Source organism: Anomaloglossus baeobatrachus, chromosome 10 (assembly GCF_048569485.1).
Source record: "Anomaloglossus baeobatrachus isolate aAnoBae1 chromosome 10, aAnoBae1.hap1, whole genome shotgun sequence".
Taxonomy (NCBI): Eukaryota; Metazoa; Chordata; class Amphibia; order Anura; family Aromobatidae; genus Anomaloglossus; species Anomaloglossus baeobatrachus.
The window spans coordinates 44378165-44402215 of NC_134362.1; the positions used below are offsets into that span (position 1 = coordinate 44378165).

General features: G+C 45.1%; 2 protein-coding genes and 1 non-coding gene across 5 annotated transcripts in view; 2 read left to right on the forward strand and 1 right to left on the reverse strand.

The window, feature by feature from the left end:
* The window catches only part of SLC29A2 (solute carrier family 29 member 2), a 99837-nt gene extending 91963 nt beyond the window's left edge, over positions 1-7874 (forward strand). For all 3 annotated transcript variants that reach the window (XM_075326433.1, XM_075326431.1, XM_075326432.1), the window contains one exon: positions 5311-7874. In XM_075326433.1, coding sequence (XP_075182548.1) covers positions 5311-5422 — 112 coding nt within the window. In that variant the 3' untranslated portion in view covers positions 5423-7874. The remainder of the gene's footprint in view (positions 1-5310) is intronic.
* An 8597-nt stretch (positions 7875-16471) lies between these two features.
* Positions 16472-16553, reverse strand: TRNAS-GCU (transfer RNA serine (anticodon GCU)). Its single transcript has one exon. It is a non-coding gene; the product is annotated as a tRNA-Ser (tRNA).
* A 309-nt stretch (positions 16554-16862) lies between these two features.
* B4GAT1 (beta-1,4-glucuronyltransferase 1) lies at positions 16863-22236 on the forward strand. Its single transcript, XM_075326436.1, has 2 exons — positions 16863-18192; positions 20186-22236. The coding sequence occupies exons 1-2, from the start codon at positions 17119-17121 to the stop codon at positions 20375-20377; spliced, it is 1266 nt and encodes a 421-aa protein (XP_075182551.1). The 5' UTR covers positions 16863-17118; the 3' UTR covers positions 20378-22236.
* Positions 22237-24051: the final 1815 nt, after the last annotated feature.

Genomic DNA, 24051 nt, shown 5'->3' on the forward strand with positions numbered 1-24051 from the left:
ATTTATTTATTTTTTAACCCTTTAATTTTCAATGGGGGGAAAGGGGGGTGATTTGAACTTTTAGTTTTTTGGGGGTTTTTTTTAACTTTTTTTTAATTTTACTAGTCCCCCTAGGGGGCTATAGCGATCAGCAATCCGATCGCTCTTATCTATCTGCTGATCACAGCTATATAGCTGTAAACAGCAGATACAGTCACTTCCTGCTTCCCTGGCCTCCGGGCTGCGTGAAAATGAAAGTGAAACCTCATAGCTGCAGGCGTCATCACATGACCCTGTGCTACCATGGCAACCACCGAAAGTCACGTGATCACTCACGTGACTTCCGGTGGGGGCGGCGGTAAGTGAAAATCTTCACCGCGCGTATATACATCTCACTGCCAGACTTTGGCAGCGAGATGTAAGGGGTTAATGTTACGGGTGGAATGCGATTCCACTCGTAACATGGAGGCACACATGTCAGCTGTTGAAAACAGCTGATATGTGTGCTGATCAACACCGCCTGCCCGCGGCAGGGGGCGGGGGTTAACGGGACACGCTCCATGACGGATATATCTGTCCATGGTCGTGAAGGGGTTAAAATGAATGGGTCATAAGAAAATCTGTTTAAGGCCATGTTCACGTGTTACATTCTTGCTGCAGGTTTATTTTTTGCAGCGGTTTTTCATGCGTTTTATGCAAATTTAAATCTGCTTTTTACAGTAGCAGAAAAAACTCTTGCCTGACTGAAATGGAAAACTGCTGTGTTTTTGAAAGAAGCAGCATGTCAATTCTTTCAGCATTTTTGCAGCGTTTTTTTTAAACTTTTTTTTAATTTTTCAAACTTTTTGGTGGAATTTTATATTTTGTAACCGTTTTAACATTTATTTTTTACGTGCTTTTGATCTGTGCTGTAGAGATATCTATTCATGAAGCTGTGTGTTTTCTAGCTAAATGACAGACCCTGTTATAAGCTAATGGGATCAGTCAAGCACCATTCATGGCCATTATGTGTCAGGTCAGGCTTACTTTGAAAAAACATTGTGACAGGTAGCAGGGCAGTTGTCAAATGTGTCTTCCTGGCCTTCCAGACACTACTAGTGGTATCAAATAACCTATTCTCCCTTCTTTACTCCAGCATTGGTGCTCTCTGGTCTTTGCAAAGCCATCAGCATGTGACCACTTCAGCTAGTCAGGGACCACAGAAGTCACGTCCTTACTTGTACTACTGGCCTCATCACTTCATAGTGTCCAAAGCCAGGATGCCATTAATATAACATGAGGACTGCCAAAAGACTCAATGCCACATTATCGTCAGAGGATAAATTATATATATATATTATTTATTATTATAGCGCCATGTATTCCATAATACATATTACATAATATGGACAAGTACAATAATCATAAACAAAGCAAGGCACAGACAGGTACAGGAGGGGAGAGGACCCTGCCCACGAGGGTTCACAGTCTACAAGGGATGAGTGAGGATACAGCAGGGGATGATGGAGATGATCGTGCGGTGCGATAGGGGACTGAGGGCTATTGTAGGTTGTAGGCTTGTCGGAAGAGGTGGGTCTTCAGGTTCCTTTTGAAGCTTGTCAAGGTAGGCGAGAGTCTGATATGTTGTGGCATAGCATTCCAGAGTATGGGGGAGGCACGGGAGAAATCTTGGATGCGGTGGTGGAAAGAGGAGATGAGAGGAGTAGAGAATGAGATCTTGTGAGAATCGAAGGTTACGTGCAGGTAAGTATCGGGAAACTAGGTCACAGATGTATGGAGGAGACAGGTTGGGGATGACTTTGTAGGTCATGGTTATGGTTTTGAACTGGAGTCGTTGGGCAATGGGAAGCCAGTGAAGGGATTGGCAGAGAGGAGAGGTCGGGGAGTAGCGGGGGGACAGGTGGATTAGCTGGGCAGCATAGTACAGAATAGATTGTAGGGGTGCGAGACTGTTAGAAGGGAGGACAAAGAGCAGCAGGTTGCAATAATCCAGGTGGGAGATAATAAGGGCATGTACTAGGGTTCTTGCAGCTTCTTGGGAAAGGAATGTACGGATCCGGGAAATATTTTTGAGTTTGAGGCGGCAGGAGGTGAAGAAGGCTTGGATGTGTGGCTTGAAAGAGAGATCAGAGTCTAGGATTACTTCCAGGCAGCGAGCACGTGGCACTGGGGAAAGTTAGCAGCCATTGACATTGATGGATATGTCAGGTGGGGGGGTTGAGTGAGGAGGAGGAAAGATAATGAATTCTGTTTTGTCGATGTTCGGTTTCAGAAATTGAGCAGAGAAAAAGGATGAAATAGCAGACAGATATTGTGGGATTCTGGTTAGTAAGAAGGTGATGTCAGGTCCAGAGAGGTAGATCTGTGTGTCATCAGCATACAGGTGATACTGAAAGCCGTGGGACTCTATGAACTGTCCCAGACCGAAGGTGTAGATGGAGAACAGCAGGGGTCCAAGAACTGAGCCTTGGGGGACACCGACAGATAGGGGGCGAGATAAGGAAGTGGTGTGAGAATGGGAGACGCTGAAAGTTTGGTCGCTTAGGTATGAGGAAATTCAAGGAAGAGCCAAATCTGTGATGTCCAGAGATGAGAGAATCTGTAATAATAGGAAGTGGTCTACTGTGTCGAAGGCAGAGGACAGGTCCAGGAGGAGGAGGACAGAGTAGTGTCGCTTGGCTTTGGCAGTTAGTAGATCATTGGTGACTTTAGTTAGGGCAGTTTCAGTGGAATGATTGGGTCAGAAGCCAGATTGTAGCCGGTCAAAGAGGAGTAGGAAGAGAGGAATGAGGACAGTTCAAGATGGACATGCTGTTCCAGTAATGTTGAGGCATAGGGGAGAACGGATATGGGTCAGTAGTTTGACACAGGAAGGTTCAAGGGAGGGCTTTTTGGGAATGGGTGTGATGGAGGTATGCTTAAAGCATGAAGGAAATACACCAGTTGTTAGTGATAGGTTGAGTCGATGGATTAGGGTTGGGATGAAGACTCTGGTGAGATTGTGGATGAGGTGGGATGGGAGCGGGTCTAGTGCACAGGTGGTGTGATGTGATCTTGAGAGTAGAAAGATGATCTTCTGTAATGGTGGAAAAGTTGGGTTTGGAGGAAGAGGGCCGAGTAGCTATGAGGAGGGGCCGTGGGGATTGTGGGCCAAAGCTTGCTCTGATGTTGTCAATCCTCTGCTTAAAGAAAGAGGCAAAGTCTTCAGCTGAGGTGTGTGTATGTATGTATCTATATGTATGTATCTATATGTATGTGTGTGTGTATATATATATATATATATATATATATATATATATATATATATATATATATATATATAGATATAGATATAGATAGAGATATCTTATGAAAGTTGGTCAACCACTTCAAATAAGGAATTGAATTGAATTCAATGTGCGCAGGACGATTAGCTATTGCCGGCAGGAATGAGCGCTTTGCTTATTTGTGGGGTGATTGCCGTCATGTGTACACAAGCCAAAAATTGATTCCGAATATCTGCTCAACTAAAAAAGTCGTATTGATTTGGTTATCCTTGTAATGAGTCCCCAGACCTCGGTCACCATTATTTTCACTTTTTAGCTCCACCTCGGCCATCCTTGCAATTATTGTTTACATCTTTAATTTCCCGCCTGCTCTCCCTTTGTGCTTACATTTCCCAGGAGGCAGAGCTGTATCTTTCCCACAGCTACAACTGTAAGCAGAATTGTAACATTTAAAGGGAATTTGTTAGTTGCTACCTCATCTGAGACCAGCATGATATAGGCAGAGATCCTGAATACAACAATGTGTCACTTAGTTTACAGGGTGCAGCCATTCTGATTTTTTTTAGATTTAGCAGTGCAGCAGAGCTGAAAAAGCTGCCCCTGCCCACACCAGACTTTCTATGTACAATGTCTTTAGACAGTGAGCTGCTAATCATAGCAGAGGGCATGTCAGATTACCTGACCTAGTTGTGCACTGATAATTTCCTAAAGCTAAAACAAACATTGCAGGTAAACAGCAATGACCTTGATAAGAGACACATCTCTGAAATCGGTTAACCCCTACAGCATGCTGTCTTCTGATTACATGTCAAGAGCCTGCTGACAGATTCCATTTAAAGCACCACTCCAGCAAGGTGTTTTTTTTTTTTTCAGCCCTGGAGTGGTGCTTTAAGGGTGCGCTCACACGAGCGTGAAAAACGGATGAGTGCAATGCGAGAAAATCTCGCATTGCACTCTGACCAATGCTAGTCATTGAGGGACAGCAGTTGGTCAGCTTTTCTCGTATACAGATTTTGGATGCGAGAAAAGCGGCAGCATGCTGCGATTTTCTGCTACAGCCGTATCTCTCGCACCCATTCAAGTGAATGGGTGCGAGAGGTACATCGGACTGCATCCCAGTGCAGTGCGATATATGCACAGGCTGACAATGGAGGAGATGGGGGGATTAACCCCTCCCTCTCCTCCGCAGTGCAAGATCTGGTTACAGTCGCATGACACTCGGCTCATGCTCACAGCAGAGCCTGAGCGGTGGGTCATTAGCATATAGCATCCGATGCCATATGCTAGTGTGAGTCCAGCCTAAATCTAAGTCCACTGCCCCCTGTGTATAAACTCACTTTCCACAGTCTTCATCTGTTTCCAGTATCGCTCTGGTTGGTCTCAGTGGTTTGTGACCTGCCGGCTTCTCCAGTGTTAAGTGGAGCACATCAGAGGTCACAACCTAATACAAGTCTATGAGAGCCTCGATCTGGATCTCATAGATCTGCATTGGCAGCTTGTGATGTTATTTCTGCCTTCCGTTCAGTCAGAAGTTACGGGCACAAGATGGCGTCACGGGACCGGAGCAACGCGAAAAACGCATGAAAATGTCAAGGGGCGAGTATAAGAACGAGGGCAGGGGCCTTAGATTTAAAGCACCACTCCAGCACTGAAATAAACCACCTCTGGAGTGGTGCTTTAAATTATAAACTTTCTTCATTTCACATAATCTGTAAGCCCAGAAACCCCCTTTTAAGGTTCAGAGGGGGACTATGAGAAACTAAACATGAGAAAGAAAGTGCATAAACTGATGTTAGATGAAAAGGAAAGTAATAAAGTATTATTTGAAATACAAGTAGATACTTGGAACAGAGGTCAAGCAGATGTGATTGGAAACGTGCCTGGTATAATCCTGAGTTTATCCTAAGAAAGAAAGGAAATATTCTTAGACCAGACAAGATGACATTTTTCTTCCATCTTCTGTGACGAATTACTGCACAAAGGATATTGAAAACATCTGAATAAGTTGTTGGGTTGAGGCTTCTTTACATGTGACTTATATACGTTTGTTCTTTTTTTTTTCCAGGAAAGTATTACCACATGAGAGTGAAACTACAGGGGCCCTCATGACCTTCTTCCTCGCACTGGGACTGTCAGTAGGAGCGGGGTTATCCTTCGGCTTCAAAGTACTTTTATAAGTGGAAGACTTGAATCTCCATCCACAGATACGATAGTCCTTCTATCCTGACCCTCAGTTGTGTTCTGCAAGGGAGAACCTGCACTGATCTCACCCGTTTACTGCTTTCTTAGAATGTTTGCTCTTTTTACTTATTTTTTGCAATCTTTTACTTCTTTACAGTTGTCTATTTTATGCCAACAATTGCATCCAATCTTAATGATCATTGCTGCTACATTTTTATACTTAGGAAAACTATCCTTTAACTATTTATGTTCTCAAATTCAGAACTGAAACAAGTTTTTTTCGTTAGTGTTAGGTGTAATATTGAAAAATAAGAATGTGTATGCAGCCGCTTGGAAACTACCATCTGTTAAATTGTATATTTTCTATAGGCGTTGGTCACATTTATCACAAAACATAAAGGCATCAGTTGATAAAAGCATTGGCCACTCCCTTCCCGATAAAGAGATACTTTTTCCCCCGTCTGTTAATATATAGCTACAATAATTGACTGTATGTCACAATGTCAGTGTCTGGGACCAAAATCACCACAATTCCTAGTTATTGTGTATTTTGGTCTTTGCAAGCCAGTACCAGTCTTCTTCCAAATGGTCCACATGGATCTGTTTTTGTTTTTTTTTATTAAAAAAAAAAAAAAGCGACCAGTGGACATTTGTGCCAGGTATATTCACACGGGATCGATAATCTGCTGATTTCAAGTCTGGATTTTACATTACAGTAGCAAAAAAAAAATTGGATGAGATTGTGCCAAATTTCATCTACACATTGTGAGAAAAATCAGTGCAGATGTTGACCTGTGAATAATATGCTGAAATCTATGCAAAATTTTGCAGGATTATCCCCATGCAAGTTTTGCCATGGATTCACTGATTCAACCAAAATACACAGCAGATTTTATTTTTTATTTCCTTTTTCATCCCATGGTGGATGTACTCTGCTCAGTTGTCATCCCACGGCGGATGTACTCTGCATTTACTCTGCTCCATTGTCATCCCACTGCAGATGTACCCTGCTCCATTGTCATCCTACGACGAATGTACCCTCCTCCATTTTTAGCCTACGGTGGATATACTCTGCTCCATTTTCAGCCCACGGCGGATATACTCTGCTCCATTTTCAGCCCACGGCGGATATACTCTCCTCCATTTTCAGCCCACGGCGGATATACTCTGCTCCATTTTCAGCCCACGGCGGATATACTCTGCTCCATTTTCAGCCCACGGCGGATATACTCTGCTCCATTTTCAGCCCACGGCGGATATACTCTCCTCCATTTTCAGCCCACGGCGGATATACTCTCCTCCATTTTCAGCCCACGGCGGATATACTCTCCTCCATTTTCAGCCCACGGTGGATGTACCTGCTCTGTTTTACACTCCAAGGGTTGTGCATGAGATATGAAGAATATACTTCTTTCATATTGTAGACATTGATACTGATACACAATACTGCCCCATGAATCCACCATAGCTAGATACATATATCCATGTACAGACTGCAATTTCCGGAGACACAACGTGTCGCCCGACCTTAACTAACAGCCTCGTCTGTCTGTGAGACTATTTGTTGTGTTTGTGAATTGGGGGGGGAACGCGTCGCCCCAACCTGAACCAACAGCGTCTTGTCTGTTTATGAGACTATTCGTTGTATTTGTGAGTTGGGGGGGTTCAGTCCGGAAAAAGCTGATCGTGATGAATGGGGCTACACAAAAAAATATATCTTCATCCTTTTATGCAGGATATAGCAACCTGAGCACTCGCAGCTCTATTTATAGTTTTTTTTAGCAATAAACTTGTAAAATGTACATTTTTATGTTTATTTCTTTAGCTTATTTTATTTATAGGATTTTTAAAGGGATCAAAATCCAAGTTTATTTTTTATTTGTAGGATATTTTTTTTTTTCTAGTTGTTGGGTTGGAAAGGGAACACACTGAATAGTGAAGGGTAGATGTTTAATGAACATATAGGTCCTTTCCAATGCTTGTATTATAAGCGACTTTCCAGTTACTCTCTGGCTGTGTGCTGTAGTATCGATGCATATATTGTGTGTAAAATGCTTAATATTATATATTTTGTATCCCATCCTATTGTAATAGACAACTCTGGTCTCATTCGAATCAACGCGAGTACGTGTGTGATGTCCCTGTTACATGTAGGATCCATGATAGGCGCGCGTCAGTGAAGTGGATGGATGTCTGGATGTAGGAGATGCTTCTAGTCCGTGACTTTTTACAGATAGCACGTCAGTATCGTCGACCTGGGTAGTGAATCTTCATTTATCGACGTATGACGTCCTACTCTGTATCACAGGGTGTTGCTGTTACAAAACGGAGGACTAACTACTTCATTTCTAAACTTATTTTATGTTAAATACTCAATTGGGAGGGAAACAAAAACAAAACATTTTACCAGTTTATTTTTGTATGAATAAAACATTTTTTTGTGATAAACCTGTTTTATTGTATGATTTAAAACCACTGATTTAACGCAATAATGCCATCCTGTAACAATACATTTTATATCACTGGCCACACAGGTTGAAATCCAAGAAGTTGAAATACTCCATCCCCGTAGCATCTTATTATTTTTGCAGGGAGTGTCCTGACACGTCAGAACGTGTCGCTACATATTTTATGAATTTCTAATATTGGACGCGCTGCATCACGCACGTTTTAAGAAGAAAAACAAGGAGGACAAAAACAGAGTGGAGTGCAAAAGTATTTTTAATTATTTAGTTATTAAGCCTGGCACAGAAAGGTCAGCAGCACAATCCATGGGCATGTGTGAAGGGAAACGTAGAAAGATAACACCATATTAAAGTTCACTACAAACATTTATTTATATATTATAGTAAGGTACAATCAAATTCCAAATGCGGCCAGAGCAAACAAAGCAAGTGCTCCAAAATACATAGAATATATGTATTGTATGAAAAATTATAATCTTGGTCATATAGACAAAGTATATGGTAGCACATTCCTATGAATACAGGATGCAATGTGAAAACACAGGGTTAAAACCACAGATATATAAAGCACATATATTGCACAAAGCCCTAGCAGCATTTACAAAAAGGTGCAAGAGTGAGAAGTAAAGGTAAAGAAACCTGATGAAATTCTCTCCCCCATTATGAAATGATCATATTGTAAATAGATCGTGAAACGTACGTCGGGGTTCAGGTATCGGGGGACCTCCTTGCTGCTATCCCTCTGGGAAGAGTGAGAAGTAAAGGTAAAGAAACCTGATGAAATTCTTTCCCCCCTGATGAAATGATCATATTGTAAATAAATCGTGAAACGTACGTCTGGGTCCAGGTATCTGGGGACCTCCTTGCTGCTATCCCTCTGGGATTAGTGAGAAGTAAAGGTAAAGAAACTTGATGAATTTCTCTCCCCCCTGATTAAATGATCATATTGTAAATAGATGGTGAAATGTACATCGGGGTCAAGATATCGGGGGACCTCCTTGCTGCTATTCCTCTGGGAAGAGTGAGAAGTAAAGGTAAAGAAACCTGATGAAATTCTCTCCCCCCTGATGAAATCATATTGTAAATAAATCATGAAACGTACGTCTGGGTCCAGGTATCGGGGGATCTCCTTGCTGCTATCCCTCTGGGAAGAGTGAGAAGTAAAGGTAAAGAAACCTGCAGGTATATATAGCACTCACATATTGCACATAGCCCTTATAACCCTTATAACAGCAGGAGATGGAATATATTAACATCACCGCATTGCAAGGTAAAACATACCCATAATCAGATTATACCATACACAGCCCAGAGGGATAGCAGCAAGGAGGTCCCCCGATACCTGGACCCCAACGTACGTTTCACAATCTATTTACAATATGATCATTTCATCAGGGGGGACAGAATTTCATCAGGTTTCTTTACCTTTACTTCTTACTCTTCCCAGAGGAATAGCAGCAAGGAGGTCCCGCGATACCTGGACCCCGACGTACATTTCACAATCTATTTACAATAAGATTTCATCAGGGGGATAGAATTTCATCAGGTTTCTTTACCTTTACTTCCCACTCTTCCTAGAGGGATAGCAGCAAGGAGGTCCCGCGATACCTGGACCCCGACGTACATTTCACAATCTATTTACAATATGATCATTTCATCGAGGGGGAAGAGAATTTGATCAGGTTTCTTTACCTTTACTTCTCACTCTTGCACATTTTTGTAAACACTGCTAGGGCTTTGTGCAACTTATGTGCTTTATATATCTGTGGTTTTAACCCTGTGTTTTCACATTGCACTGTATTGATAGGAATGTGCTACCATATACTTTGTCTATATGATCATGATTATAATTTTTCATAGAATACATACAGTATATTCTATGTATTTTGGAACACTTGCTTTGTTTGCTCCGGCCGCATTTGGAATTTGATTGTAACTTACTATAATAATTGTTTGTACTGGTGTTATGTTTCTACGTTTCCCTTCACACATGCCCATGGATTGTGCTGCTGACCTTTCTGTGCCAGTCTTAATAACTAAAAAATTAAAAATACTTTTGCACTCTGCTCTGTTTTTGTCCTTGTTTTTCTTCTGATTCTCAGAGTGTGCCATGTAGGGTAGGAATTGCCTTCCCTTCCCTACCTTTTTTTTCATGGATATTTGTATATTAATCACGCACGTTTCGGAGGAGGAGATCGGTGTCTTCCAGACGTCTCTGTCCAGGAGAGATTAGAAGAGGAATTGCCGAGGGCTGCGTGCACGTGGATCGGCTCATTATGGGCAGAATCGCTGTTGTATTAGAAACAACAGCATAAAATGATGCCGTTATCTCTGTACTTTACAAAGCAGGGAGAAAATGTATGAGGCACCTATTCTTCTTTTTGGTAGCTACAGCCTCATACTTTACTAGCGGGGCAGATAAAAACAAGCACATAGCCAAGAAATTGCATTATCAGTGCAGGGAGTTTATACGTAAGAGCTCAGTGACTTAACATGACACGTTCGTAGGATACGATCTTATCAACACGTCCAGCCGACCAGAGGTGGGGCGGTGATCTGCAGACGTGTAAGAGTGATGGCCGTGACGTTCAGAGGAGCCGCCTTGTGCTTAAAGGGAATCTGTCACCAGGTTTTTGGTCCCCCATTTGAGAGCAGCATAATGTAGAGACAGAGACCCTGATGCCAGTGATGTGTCACTTACTGAGTGATTTCTTGTCCTTTTGATAAAATGAATGTTTTCTCTGCTGCAGATCTAGCAGTTATAAAGAGCTCGTAAATATGCTGGACTATAGAAGCAACAAGAAGAAGGAAAACCGGGCACAATTCAGTAAATCAGCTGTCGAGTAATTGCCACTTCAATCTTGTGAACGCATTATATAGCAATAAACCAGCAGAGTGTCCATTTCAAAGTGTCAGTCCTTCAAAAATCCAAGAAAAAAGAAGCAAAAGGCACTCGCCGGCTCGCTCAAAAAAGGAAGTTCAACCATCAGGTCAGGGGGAAGGCAGTGAGGGAGGGGGTACACACAGCCCGTTGGATGATGACCGTTTTGCGTCTAGTGGACTCGTAGAAGGATCACTGCTAGACGCGAAACGGCCGTTGTACCCCTTCCCTCACTGCTGCCCCCCTGACCTGATGGTTGAATAAACAGCTTCCTTTTTTGAGCGATCTGGTGAGTGCCTTTCGGTTCTTTATTCTTGGCAGCACGCCAAGTAGTCCTGTAATGATAATCTACTGCTGATTAAACTGTGATTATATTAAAACTACACTAAGCAGCCCAGTAAGTGACACATCGCTGGAATCAGGATTTCTGCCCCTACATTATGCTGCAATCAGATGGCAAACGCCTAATGACATTCCCTTTAATGAATATTCAAGGCTGCACACAAGTTGGTGAGATTACGCTCACTGCCATTGGTAGTAATGTGTATGTGAGGGTTCACTCACACTGGAATATAATAAATATGTCTGATTTTCATGCAGAAAAGTTGGACAAGTGTCATGCATATGTCATTCCGTATGCCTTGTGCTGTCCGTGTGTGATTATTTTCTGGTATGCCATCTGTATGCAGTGCCTTTTGTTTCTCAGCAGCTATTATTCTACAGTCATTTCCAAGACCATTTACAGTGTTCACTGCTACAGAATGGTAATGTATCCTGAAAAATGGATGGCATACGAATGTTCTATGTGGGTCCCATTTTTGGGGGGTTTTTTTGCACTTATTGACGAGTCTCGGCCGGTTTATGCAGCCATATTTTTTTTATTTCTTTGTTTCCTCGGGCCAAAAACAGTTGAAGAAAAAAAATTGCAGATCAGTGCTGCCTCATTAAATAGCATTAGTCCCCGTACAATCGGATTTGTTTTTTCTCACATTGCACTCTGCAGATTTATATGCTTGTGTGAGGAAACCCTAAAGGTATGATGGGAGAACGCTTCCTGCTAGAATGCTTAGAGCACAAAACAGCATACACTACCGTTCAAAAGTTTGGGGTCACGCAGACAATTTTGTCTTTTCTATGAAAAAATCATGCTTTTATTTATCCAATGAGTTGCATAATGAATAGAAAATATCGTCCAGACAGTGACGAGGTTAGAAATAATGATTTTTACTTGAAATAATAATTTTCTCTTCACACTTTGCTTTCGGCACAGAATTCTCCTTTGCAGCAATTCCAGCTTTGCAAACCTCTGGCATTCTAGCTGTTAATTTGTGGAGGTAATCTGGAGATATTTCCCCTCGTGCTTCCCCCCTCCCACAAGTTGGATTGTCTTGATGGGCACTTTTTGCTCCATACGGTCAAGCTGCTCCCACAACAGCTCAATAGGGTGAGATCTGGTGACTGGGCTGCCCCTCCATTACAGATAGAATACCAGCTGCTACTTCTTCCCTAAATAGTTCATGCATAATTTGGAGGTTGCTTTGGGTCATTGTCCTGTTGTATGATGAAATTGGCTCCAATCAAGTGCTGTGCACAGGGTTGTAAAATGAAGTGATAGCCTTCCTTATTCAAAATTCCTTTTACATTGTACAAATCTCCCACTTTACCAGCATCAAAGCAACCCAAGACCATCACATTACCTCCACCATGCTTGACTGATGGCGTCAGGCACTCTTCCAGCATCTTTTCAGTTGTTCTGCATCTCACAAATGTTCTTCTGTGTGATCCAAACACCTCAAACTTCGATTTGTCTGTCCATAATACTTTTTTCCAATTTTCCTCTGTCCAATGTCTGTGTTCTTTTGCCCATATTAATCTTTTCCTTTTATTAGCCAGTCTCAGATATGGCTTTTTCTTTGCCACTCTGCCCTGAAGTCCAGCATCCCGGAGTCGCCTCTTCACTGTAGACATTGACGCTGGCGTTTTGCGGGCACTATTTAATGAAGCTGCCAGTTGAGGACCTGTGAGGCGTCGATTTCTCAAACCAGAGCCTCTAATGTACTTGTCTTGTTGCTCAGTTGTGCAGCCCGGCCGCCCACTTGTCTTTCTACTCTGGTTAGAGCCTGTTTGTGCTCTCCTCTGAAGGAAGTAGTACACACCGTTGTAGGAAATCTTCAGTTTCTTGGCAATTTCTCGCATGGAATATCCTTCATTTCTAAGAACAAGAATAGACTGTCGAGTTTCACATGAAAGTTCTCTTTTTATGGCCATTTTGAGAGTTTAATGGAACCAACAAATGTAATGCTCCAGATTCTCAACTAGCTCAAAGGAAGGTCCGTTTTATAGCTTCTCTAATCATCAAAACTGTTTTCAGCTGTGCACAAGGGTGCACAAAGCACATACTTGCACAAGGGTTTTCAAGGGATTTCTAAACATCCATTAGCCTTCTAACACAGTTAGCAAACACAATGTACCGTTACAACACTGGAGTGGTGGTTGTTGGAAATGGGCCTCTATGCACCTATGTAGATATTGCATTAAAACCAAGATGTTTGCAGCTAGAATAGTCATTTACCACATTCACAATGTATAGAGTGTATTTATGTTTAATTTAATGTTAGCTTCATTGAAAAAAAATGTGCTTTTCTTTCAAAAATAAGGAAATATCTAAGTGACCCTAAACTTTTGAACTGTAGTGTATATGGTATAGTGAAGCCTTTATCTAAAGTTAAAGGGATTGTCTGCTCTAAATCCACAAGTTTGCAGTCCCTCTATGTGTCTCTATGTGACTGCAGACTTGTGAATATTCACACCTCATGCACTGTGCGCTGCTAGGATTCTCCGGTGTCAGAGCCAGGAACGGAAGTCACGTGGCCTCAAGTATACGATATGCAGACCCTCCCGGCCAGAATCTGACCTCGCTCAATGGAAGTCTATTCAATGAGGCCATGCACTTCTAGTCGGACTCTGTCCGGGGGTCTGCATACTATATACTCACATCCATGTCACCGCTGTTCCCGACTCTGACACCGGAGAATCCTCACAGCGCACAGTGCATGAGATGTGAAGATTCCACAAGTCTGCAGTCACATAGAGCGACACATAGACACTGCAGCCTTATGTATTTTGACTTTGTCATTCTTGGAAGCCTGAGAGGGGAAAACAAAAAAAAAAAAGTCAACACAAAACAATTTTATTTCTCGTTCTGGGTTTTTTTTTCTGTTTTTTTTTTTATCACTAAAATATAAAACTAAACTATACAAGTTTATTATTGCTGTAATTGTACTGGCCTGGAGAATTATGGTGCCAGGTCATTTGTATTACACAATGAACGCCATAAAGGCAAAATGGCCTCCACCCCCCCCCCCCACCCCCACCCCCCCTTCTTATTTTATTCTTTATTTGTAATGGGGTTTTTTTCAGTACTTTTATATAGTAAAAATTAAGGGTTTCATTCAAAACTACAACTTGTCTCTTCCAAATAAGCCCCAAATAGGGTTATATTGATGAAAAAGGTTTGGCTCTTAGGGGGGAAAAATAAAAAAAATACGCAAAAAACAAAAATATGACTATGCTCTTAAGAGGTTAAAGGGAATGACACAAACCTAAGAGTGGAGAACAGCTGTGTTTTCTCTGTCAAAAATAATTTCTGGGAAAATTGCCAGATTCAGAAACTTAAGGCCCTGTTACACACAGAGATAAATCTTTGGCAGATCTGTGCTTGCAGTGAAATCATGGACATATTGTTCCATTTGTACACAGCCACAAACCTGGCACTGATTGTCCACAATTTCACTGCAACCACAGATCTGCCACAGATCTGCCACAGATCTGCCACAGATCTGCCACAGATCTGCCACAGATCTGCCACAGATCTGCCACAGATCTGCCACAGATCTGCCACAGATCTGCCACAGATCTGCCACAGATCTGCCACAGATCTGCCACAGATCTATCTGTGTGTGACAGGGCCTTTAGTCTTAGGCCATCACTGCACCCCCTGTTTTTTTTTGTTGCCCTCACTACCTTATACCATAAGGGATAATATAGGTGTGCACTCTACACAGCACCTGAGTTTCTTTTTTGTTGGACTGTTTTAAATATTGACTTAAAGGGAACCTGTCACCACTTTTTTGCCCTATAAGCTGTGGCCACCACCTCCGGACTCTTATATACAGCATTCTAACATACTGTATATCAGAGCCCGGGTCGGGAGTATAATATAAAAAACACTTTATAATACTTACCTAACGGTCGTGCGGTGGGCCTTATGGGCGTATCCGTTCTCCGGCGCCGCCTCTTTTGGCCATCTTTGTGCTCCTTCTCTATCTGCAGTGCATGACGCGTGCGACGTCATCCACACTCGCCGGCATTCCGGCCCTGAGCAGGGCAGATCAAAGTATCATAGTGCGCCTGCGCAGGACCGGCGAGTGTGTATGACGTAGACGAGTCATGCACACAGGCTTCAGAAAGAGGACGAAGATGACCGAAAGAGGAGGCACCGCCACCGGAGAACGGAGACGCCCATTAGGCCCACCGCCGACAGTTAGGCAAGTATTATAAATTGTTTTTTATGTTATACCCCCGGCCTGGGCTCTTATATACAGTATTCTAACGTGCTGTATATAAGAGCCCAATGGTGGTGGCCGCAGCTTATAGGGCAAAAGAGTGGTGACAAGTTTCCTTTAATAAAGTATCAATTTTACAGGGAATAAATTATAGATTGATTTGTGACTACCTCGGTAATTGGATCTCTGTGTTGTCCTAGACTTGAAAAGTAGATGACCAATTAATGGAATATATCAGTAATATGCGATTGGCGGGGGCTGACTCCCAGCGCTGTCACAGATCAGCTGTCACCTGCCAATTGTAAGCCGTGTGCCAGTCACAACAGCGCCATCCATTGTTGAGTGGCCGCAGCAGGGTACTGCAGGATATCTCCTATGCACTTAGAGGTGCTGGATCTCATATTGATGAGCTCATCAACAATTTAATCCAGAGAGCCCCTTTAACCATTCCTGAACACTGTGCTTTTGTAGGGGGGAATATACGGAACAGACAAGTGCATGTAATTATAGGCACAGGAACGGTGAGTAGAGAGCTGTGGAAAAGAAGCGCAATAGGGTTTTACCCCAATAACACAGGGGGTAAAGACAGGGAGCAGTAATACTCACCAAATGAAGTTGTGAAAGTCATAACTACTATATAGGCATGGAAAACTGGGATCACGGCAGCAGCAACCCAAACGGCAGATAACAGAGAACAATAGAAGAAAATCGGGTTTTTATCAGCCGCGGCTGATAAAAACCCGATTTTCTTCTATTGTTCTCTGTTAGACACAGGAACGGGGCAGATGTTCTAAGCAGAAAAAAAAAATAATTAAAAAAATATAAAATAAAAAAAAAATAAATATATATATATATATATATATATATATATGATGTTCTGCAACTGGTCCAATAAGCAGGAAAAAAAATATATATTTATATATATATATATATATATATATACATATATATATATTTTATTTATTTTTTTTGTTTAAATTTGCAGGTTACACTGATCCCATTCACTAACATTACTGATGTTGACGTCGTTCCTAAATCACTGCGCATCTCTTTTAATGGGCACAGATTGCGAGGCTCCTACATCAATAATGGCTTTTATCCATTTTAGATAAAAAAACCTAAATAAAAAGTATCCGACGAGGATGGGATTCGAACCCACGCGTGCAGAGCACAATGGATTAGCAGTCCATCGCCTTAACCACTCGGCCACCTCGTCTGATGAGTTCAGCACTGCCGCTCCTTCCCTCACATACCTGTCCGCAGTGACGCTCCCCCAGCCCCGGGCTCCGGTATACCGCGCCGCCACTGCCGTCTCTATCGCTTCCTATGAAAGTCGCAGATCTCCATTCCTCTGTAGTTGCGCGGTTTTATCTTGCGCTTTCTCCTCCGGGGCAGCAGAGGGCGCTGTGAATTTATCAATACTGTACGCGCAAGACAAGTCACTTTCTGCTGAGGCATGATGGGTAGGAAGAAATGCGAGCCGCGTGGTGGGCGGAGCTTCTAGCGTGCTTACGTCACACGTCAGGACGTCAGCGTGTAGTTCTCTCAGACGGGAATGACTGCGGCTGGGGGGCGGCACGGTGATGAGAGGCGGCTGCAGGGAGAAGTGTGAGTGCGGCCGGTCCTGACTAGTGGGCGCAGGGGGCGGGGGTCTTTACACTGAGGACCCTTCTCGCAGTGTGATGGGTGCACATTACCAGCTGTCACTTGTCTTCTTCAAGGGCAGGGGTTGATTTTGCACCATTAGTGGGTATTAGACCCCCCTAAGAAAAGAAAGGGCCATGCCAACTGCGGTGCGCTGCTCCTTTTTCCGCGTGGTCCTAGTTGCCCTCCTCCTTGTGGCGCTTCTTCAGCTTCTCTACCTCTCGCTTCTTTCTAACCTCCATGGACAGCAGCAGCAGCGCTCTGCCCATCCGGTGCTGGCGGGCACGCCCCGGGCAGAGCCAAGATGGCAGCGGGAGCAGAAGGACCATCTGAAGGGCGTGCTGGCATCCGGTGGCGTCCTAGATGCCGGCGGACAGTATCGCATTTACCGCCATCTTTTGGCACGTGAAGTGGGGCAGCCGAAAGATGTGGTGTTGGCATCGCACGCCAGCCTGAGCAACCTCTGGCATCTGCAGGAGCTGGTCCAGCGGTGGGATGGCAGGATCTCGTTAGCGCTGTTTGCATCTAGCGGTGCCCAGGCGAAACTAGCCACGGTGTTGAGCTTTACCCTCGCCCAGCTGTGCCCATCGGTGAGGCAGAGGGTATCTGTCCACCTGGTGTGCCACTCCGGAGATACGGTTGTCTTCCCAGAACAAGATGACGCAGCTGAGTTTGCCCATCTTCAAACGTGCCAGTCCGTCTTCTCCAAGGCAGCGAATCTGGGCACAAATATAATAAACTATGCGGGGAACGCATCTTACCCCAACAACTTGCTAAGAAACGTTGCCAGGGGCGGAACTGGGAGTGCAGCCTTCGTACTGGTGCTGGATATCGATATGGTGCCCAGCCAGGGGCTGAGATCCGGCTTCTTAGATTTGGCTGCTCAGGGGGTTGATCCACATCTGGTATTTGTGGTGCCCGCCTTTGAAATTAGACATACAAGGCGGCTGCCTGGCACCAAGGAGGAATTGCTGCGACTCTACCAGGTGGGGGAGGTGCGAGCGTTTTATGAGGAGTTGTGCCCACGATGTCAGGCGCCTACTAATTATTCAGTCTGGCTAAACTTACCGGAAAAGGCGGCTCCTGGCAGACTGGCGGTCGCCTATGTGGTGGAGTGGAGGGATCCCTGGGAACCGTTCTATATCGGGAGCCAGGATGTGCCAGCCTACGACGAGAGGTTCAAGCAGTATGGATTCAACAGGATCAGTCAGGTAATGTGCAGAAATGGTTAAGAACGCCGAGGGGAGTGACGTGTACTGTGATACCCGTAGGGTTTGTCATCAATATCCAACTATTGGCAGTCAAACATCTGATCAGTAGTGATGAGCGGGCACTACCATGCTCAGGTGCTCAGTACTCGTAACTAGTGATGACTGGGCACTACCATGCTCAGGTGCTCAGTACTCGTAACTAGTGATGAGCGAGCACTACCATGCTCGGGTGCTCAGTACTCGTAACTAGTGATGAGTGGGCACTACCATGCTCGGGTGCTCAGTACTCGTAACTAGTGATGAGCGGGCACTACCATGCTCTGTGGCTCGGCTCTCGTAACCAGCAGTTGGATGCTCAGACAGGCGTAACTAGAGTACCCGAGTATAATGGAAGTCAATGAGGAACTCAAGTATTTTTCTGGGAAATCTTCCGTAAAAATGCTCAAGTTCTCCATTGACTTTCATTATACTTGGTACATCAGTTGAGTACATCCAATTGTCCTACTGCTCGTTACGAGTATCGAACACCCGAGCATGGTAGTGCTCGCTCATCACTAGTTATGACTACTGAGCACCCGAGCATAATAGTGATCACTCATCACTAGATACGAGCACCCGAGCATGGTAGTGCCCGCTCATCACTAGTTACGAGCACAGAGCACCCGAGCATGGTAGTGCCCGCTCATCACTAGTTATGGGTTCAAAGCACCTGAGCATGGTAGTGCCCGCTCATCACTAGTTACGAGTACTGAGCACCCGAGCATGGTAGTGCTCGCTCATCACTAGTTACAAGTACTGAGCACCTGAGCATGGTAGTGCCCGCTCATCACTAGTTACGAGTACAGAGCACCCGAGCATGGTAGTGCCCGCTCATCACTAGTTACGAGTACTGAGCACCTGAGCATGGTAGTGCCCGCTCATCACTAGTTACCAGTACTGAGCATCCGAGCATGGTAGTGCCCGCTCATCACTAGTTACTAGTACAGAGCACCCGAGCATGGTAGTGCCCGCTCATCACTAGTTACGAGTACAGAGCATTGGAGCATGGTAGTGCCCGCTCATCACTAGTTACGAGTACTGAGCATCCGAGCATGGTAGTGCCCGCTCATCACTAGTTACTAGTACAGAGCACCCGAGCATGGTAGTGCCCGCACATCACTAGTTACGAGTACTGAGCACCCGAGCATGGTAGTGCTCGCTCATCACTAGTTACGAGTACTGAGCACCCGAGCATGGTAGTGCCCGCTCCTCACTAGTTACCAGTACTGAGCACCCGAGCATGGTAGTTTCCGCACATCACTAGTTACTAGTACTGAGCACCCGAGCATGGTAGTGCCCGCTCCTCACTAGTTCCGAGTACTGAGCACCCGAGCATGGTAGTGCCCGCTCAACACTAGTTACAAGTACAATGCCTTTTCAAATTTTAACTAAGGGACTAACAAAAATAATAAACTCCTTTGGTATCAGCATGTGCACAAAAGTCTGAACTGTGAAATGTTAAAATTATTATTCCGTAAACAGAAAATTGAAATTGCCAAAAATCTGTGTTTTTCAATATCTCGCATCTTCCAAGGAAATGGACCAAAAAAAGCTATCACAATATTGTACGTAGCAAAAAAAAAAAAATGCAAGTATAGTATTGCTGAAACCACACTGTCTTAACGAATCCTATTAACAGGTTAATTTCGCACACAATGAGCAAAGTTAAACCCTAAAAACAATGGTGGAACTGATTTTTTTTTTTTTTTACAGAATTTTAATTTTTTTTTCTTATTATTTTGCAGTACATTGTTTAATACGATGAATGGGGGGGGGGGGGGATGGGCACTGTTAGAAGGTGTTAAATATTAAGTCACCTACTGATGGAGTTTATAAATTGCGGGACTAAACCAGAGCCTGGCCTGGATAAGCAGCTGTCCCTGTACAGCCGCCATGTTGTTCGGTCATGAGATTCGAAGCTTTGATAATTAATGTCCTTGTTTTTTCTCTTTAGGCTTGTGAGCTGAATATCGCCGGCTTCTCCTTCGCAGTCCTGGACTCTGCATTTTTGCTTCATAAAGGCCATAAATTACCTGGAGACTTCCACAGTCAGAAAGAGGCGGAGAACAAAAGAAACCGGTTACTGTACAGGGGCTTCAAGGAGGAGCTGAAGATGAAGTACCCCGATTCCAGCAGGCGCTGTTAATAGTCTCACCCTGAACTGTGTGAATAATAGGAGCTGTAGGTCATTGACTCTGTATTTTTTTTTAGAATTGTGGGGTGGGTCTACACCTAGCGACCCTCCAATGTGACGTAATGTATCTTTTTATTTATTGATGTGTGCGACTACTGAAAATCTGATACTGCATCTATCAGTCAGATCCTCTTCATTATTCCTGACGTCTGGTTATCGGCTAATTCATATGAGAATGGAGTTTGCTCATTCCTCTGTGTATATACTGTTTTTTGTTTCTTTTTGTATGAAAAGATTCAGTATAAGTCTAAGTTTATGCAACTACAATAGTAACTGAACACACCAGTACAACCGCCGGTGGCCCGTCGCTGTCATGGTCGGTAGAGCCGCCGGTGGCCCGTCGCTGTCATGGTCGGTAGAGCCGCCGGTGGCCCGTCGTGGTCGGTGGAGCCGCCGGTGGCCCGTCGCTGTCGTGGTCGGTGGAGCCGCCGGTGGCCCGTCGTGGTCGGTAGAGCCACCGGTGGCCCGTCGCTGTCGTGGTCGGTAGAGCCGCCGGTGGCCCGTCGCTGTCGTGGTCGGTAGAGCCGCCGGTGGCCCGTCGCTGTCGTGGTCGGTAGAGCCGCCGGTGGCCCGTCGCTGTCGTGGTCGGTAGAGCCGCCGGTGGCCCGTCGCTGTCGTGGTCGGTAGAGCCGCCGGTGGCCCGTCGCTGTCGTGGTCGGTAGAGCCGCCGGTGGCCCGTCGCTGTCGTGGTCGGTAGAGCCGCCGGTGGCCCGTCGCTGTCGTGGTCGGTAGAGCCGCCGGTGGCCCGTCGCTGTCGTGGTCGGTAGAGCCGCCGGTGGCCCGTCGCTGTCGTGGTCGGTAGAGCCGCCGGTGGCCCGTCGCTGCCGTGGTTACTAGAGCCGCCGGTGGCCCGTCACTGCTGTAGTCAATAGAGCCGCCGGTGGGTCGTCGCTGCTGCTACCGTGGTCAATAGAGCCGCCGGTGGGTTGTCGCTGCTACCACCGTGGTCAATAGAGCCGCCGGTGGCCCGTCACTGCTGTAGTCAATAGAGCCGCCGGTGGGTCGTCGCTGCTGCTACCGTGGTCAATAGAGCCGCCGGTGGGTTGTCGCTGCTACCACCGTGGTCAATAGAGCCGCCGGTGGGTCGTCGTTGCTGCCGTGGTCAATAGAGCCGCCGGTGGGTCGTCGCTGCTGCCGTGGTCAATAGAGCCGCCGGTGGGTCGTCGCTGCTGCCGTGGTCAATAGAGCCGCTGGAGGTCCGTCGCTGTCGTGGTCAATAGAACCGCCGAAGGGCCGTCGCTGCCGTGGACAATAGAACAGCTGGTGGGCCATCGCTGCCGTGGTACCTAGAACTGCTAGAGGGCCATAGCTGCCGTGGTGCCTAGGGCCATCACTGCCGTGGTGCCTAGAACCGCCGGAGGGCCGTCGTTGCCATGTTGACTAGAACTGCCGATGAGCCGTCGTTGATGTAGACAATAGAACCGCCGGTAGGCTGCCGTGGGCATTAGGTCTGCCGGTGGGCTGTCGCTGCCATGTGAAATAGGCCTAGCTTAATGAATGACTGACAGTCCTCCCTAAATGCACACAGAACCCAATAACGAAGGAAGGAAAACCACTACACACATAAGGTAGGAATAAAAATGTTTCGTTATTTATTTTTCTATATAAGTAGCGCCCTTTGCTCTTTTCTGTATTGAACAATCTCTCCCTTGAACCATCTGATTTTCCTCTTACCGCAGCTGAACTACTACTGTCCTTCTGTATTTTTATTCTCTACTCATCTCCTCTTTTAGCCTTTTATTTCCTGTTTTCCGCCTCCTCGACGGTCTACTTGCAGTATTTGGAGCTGTAATAAAAAATAGCTCAAGCTATTGTGTGTTGTTTATTTTTTTTTTTTATCTTCAAATTATTACTTTCTAGTTTGTAAAATGAATCGGTTGTGTTTTCAGCCTATATACAGCCACAGCACGTAACGTATGAAGAAATAGCGGCTTGCTACTAGCTTCCAGCTGGTTTTTAATAAATATGATAAAAACCTGTTTACATAGACTTCTATGGGTGCTACTCTACACTTCCAATTTTCTATTTTCTGCCACATAGGAAAATAATTTGTGACATGTTTTATCAGAGCCTACAATCTGGATTTTTTTGTGAAGGGAACACAAATTATGCAATATAATAGCACATTGCACTCCCGAAAAATGTCAGAACTCCAGAAGAAAGCTTGGTCATCATTAAAAAACCTGGAAATTGTACAAAAAGCCTCTTTGAGAGCTACACAATGCTTGGCTGCAGCATGGGCATCAAGGGGCATTTTCTGCATGGCCACCTCCCTGACTTGCCTGAAAACCATGGGGCAGTCAGTGATGAGGAAGGAGACTCCAAGATTTGAAGGCCATGGAGGGACAGTTTCAGGGTAGATGGGGTGTAGGTATGATGGTTGACTAAAGAGGAGTATCATGTCTACAGACTGAACACTCCAGGGAAAGCTATAGTGTAAATTGTAACCTTAACTGCCACCAAACTTTACTACTTGCACATAATTTGACACAGTAACAATGTATCCTTTGTATGACCTAAATAACATTAAACATTATTCAGGGGTTTCTTTTAGCATTTTTACATTGTATCTACATTTTTTATGGTTTTTGAGATAAAGGAGGTTATCCTGTAACTTAAAAGGTTGTTGTGCTAGAGAAAAACTGTCGTTACTTAAGGATTCAAAAAGCAAAAGTTAGTCAAAAACAAGTGTCGGATCTAACGCCTCGAAAACGGTGTCCCCCGGTGTAGTGGATGAATGGCAGAAAGATGTGTCCATCTGACACCTTCCTCCCCTTTTTTTTTTTTTTGGTAAGGATCGTTTTTGGCTCCGCTTTACTCAGCCATAGATCAGTATTGTGTTCACATGACCGTTCCATTTGTCCTGGTCCGTTCCTGTTTTTTGCGGATCCACGGACAGGACCATCTTTTCAATGTCTTTTCTGTAGGATCGGATGGTACACGGTAGCACTTCCGTGTGCATCCGATCCTACAAAAAAACACATCGGATGCCGTATGTCCGCTCCTTTATTACGGAACATGTCTTATTCTGTTCCGTAGTAATGGACTGTGACTCAATACAAGTCAATGGGCCCGCAAAATCCCGAGAAGCCACACGGAAGCACTTCCGTGTGACCTCCATCGGGTGCCCCTGCATATCTCTGTCCCCAGCCCCACAGTTGCCCGCACTGCAGTGTGTCCGCATATGCCCGCACTGCAGTGTGTCCGCATATGCCCGCACTGCAGTGTCAGGATCTTCCCGCACAGCAGGGTGTCAGGATCTGCCCGCACAGCTTGGTGTCTCAGCATCTGCCCGCACTGCAGTGTGTGCGCATATGCCCGCACTGCAGTGCGAGCAGCTGCGGGGATGATGAATTCCTGCACTCCTGACATCAGCGCTCGACACTGACCGCCACGTTCTCACATCTCCTCTCGCGGGCGGGCCCGAGACTGGGACTAGCGGAGACGTCACAGGACGCTCGCGAGAGGTGATCTGAAAACGCGGCGGTCATTGATCTCAGTGACCAGCGTTGATGTCAGGAGTGCAGCGGCTTCCATCACCGCAGGTAATGTACCTCGCTAACCTCCTGAAGTCAGCGCTGGTCATGCCCTGCAGTGACCTGGGCTGACCTCATGATGTTAGCGCA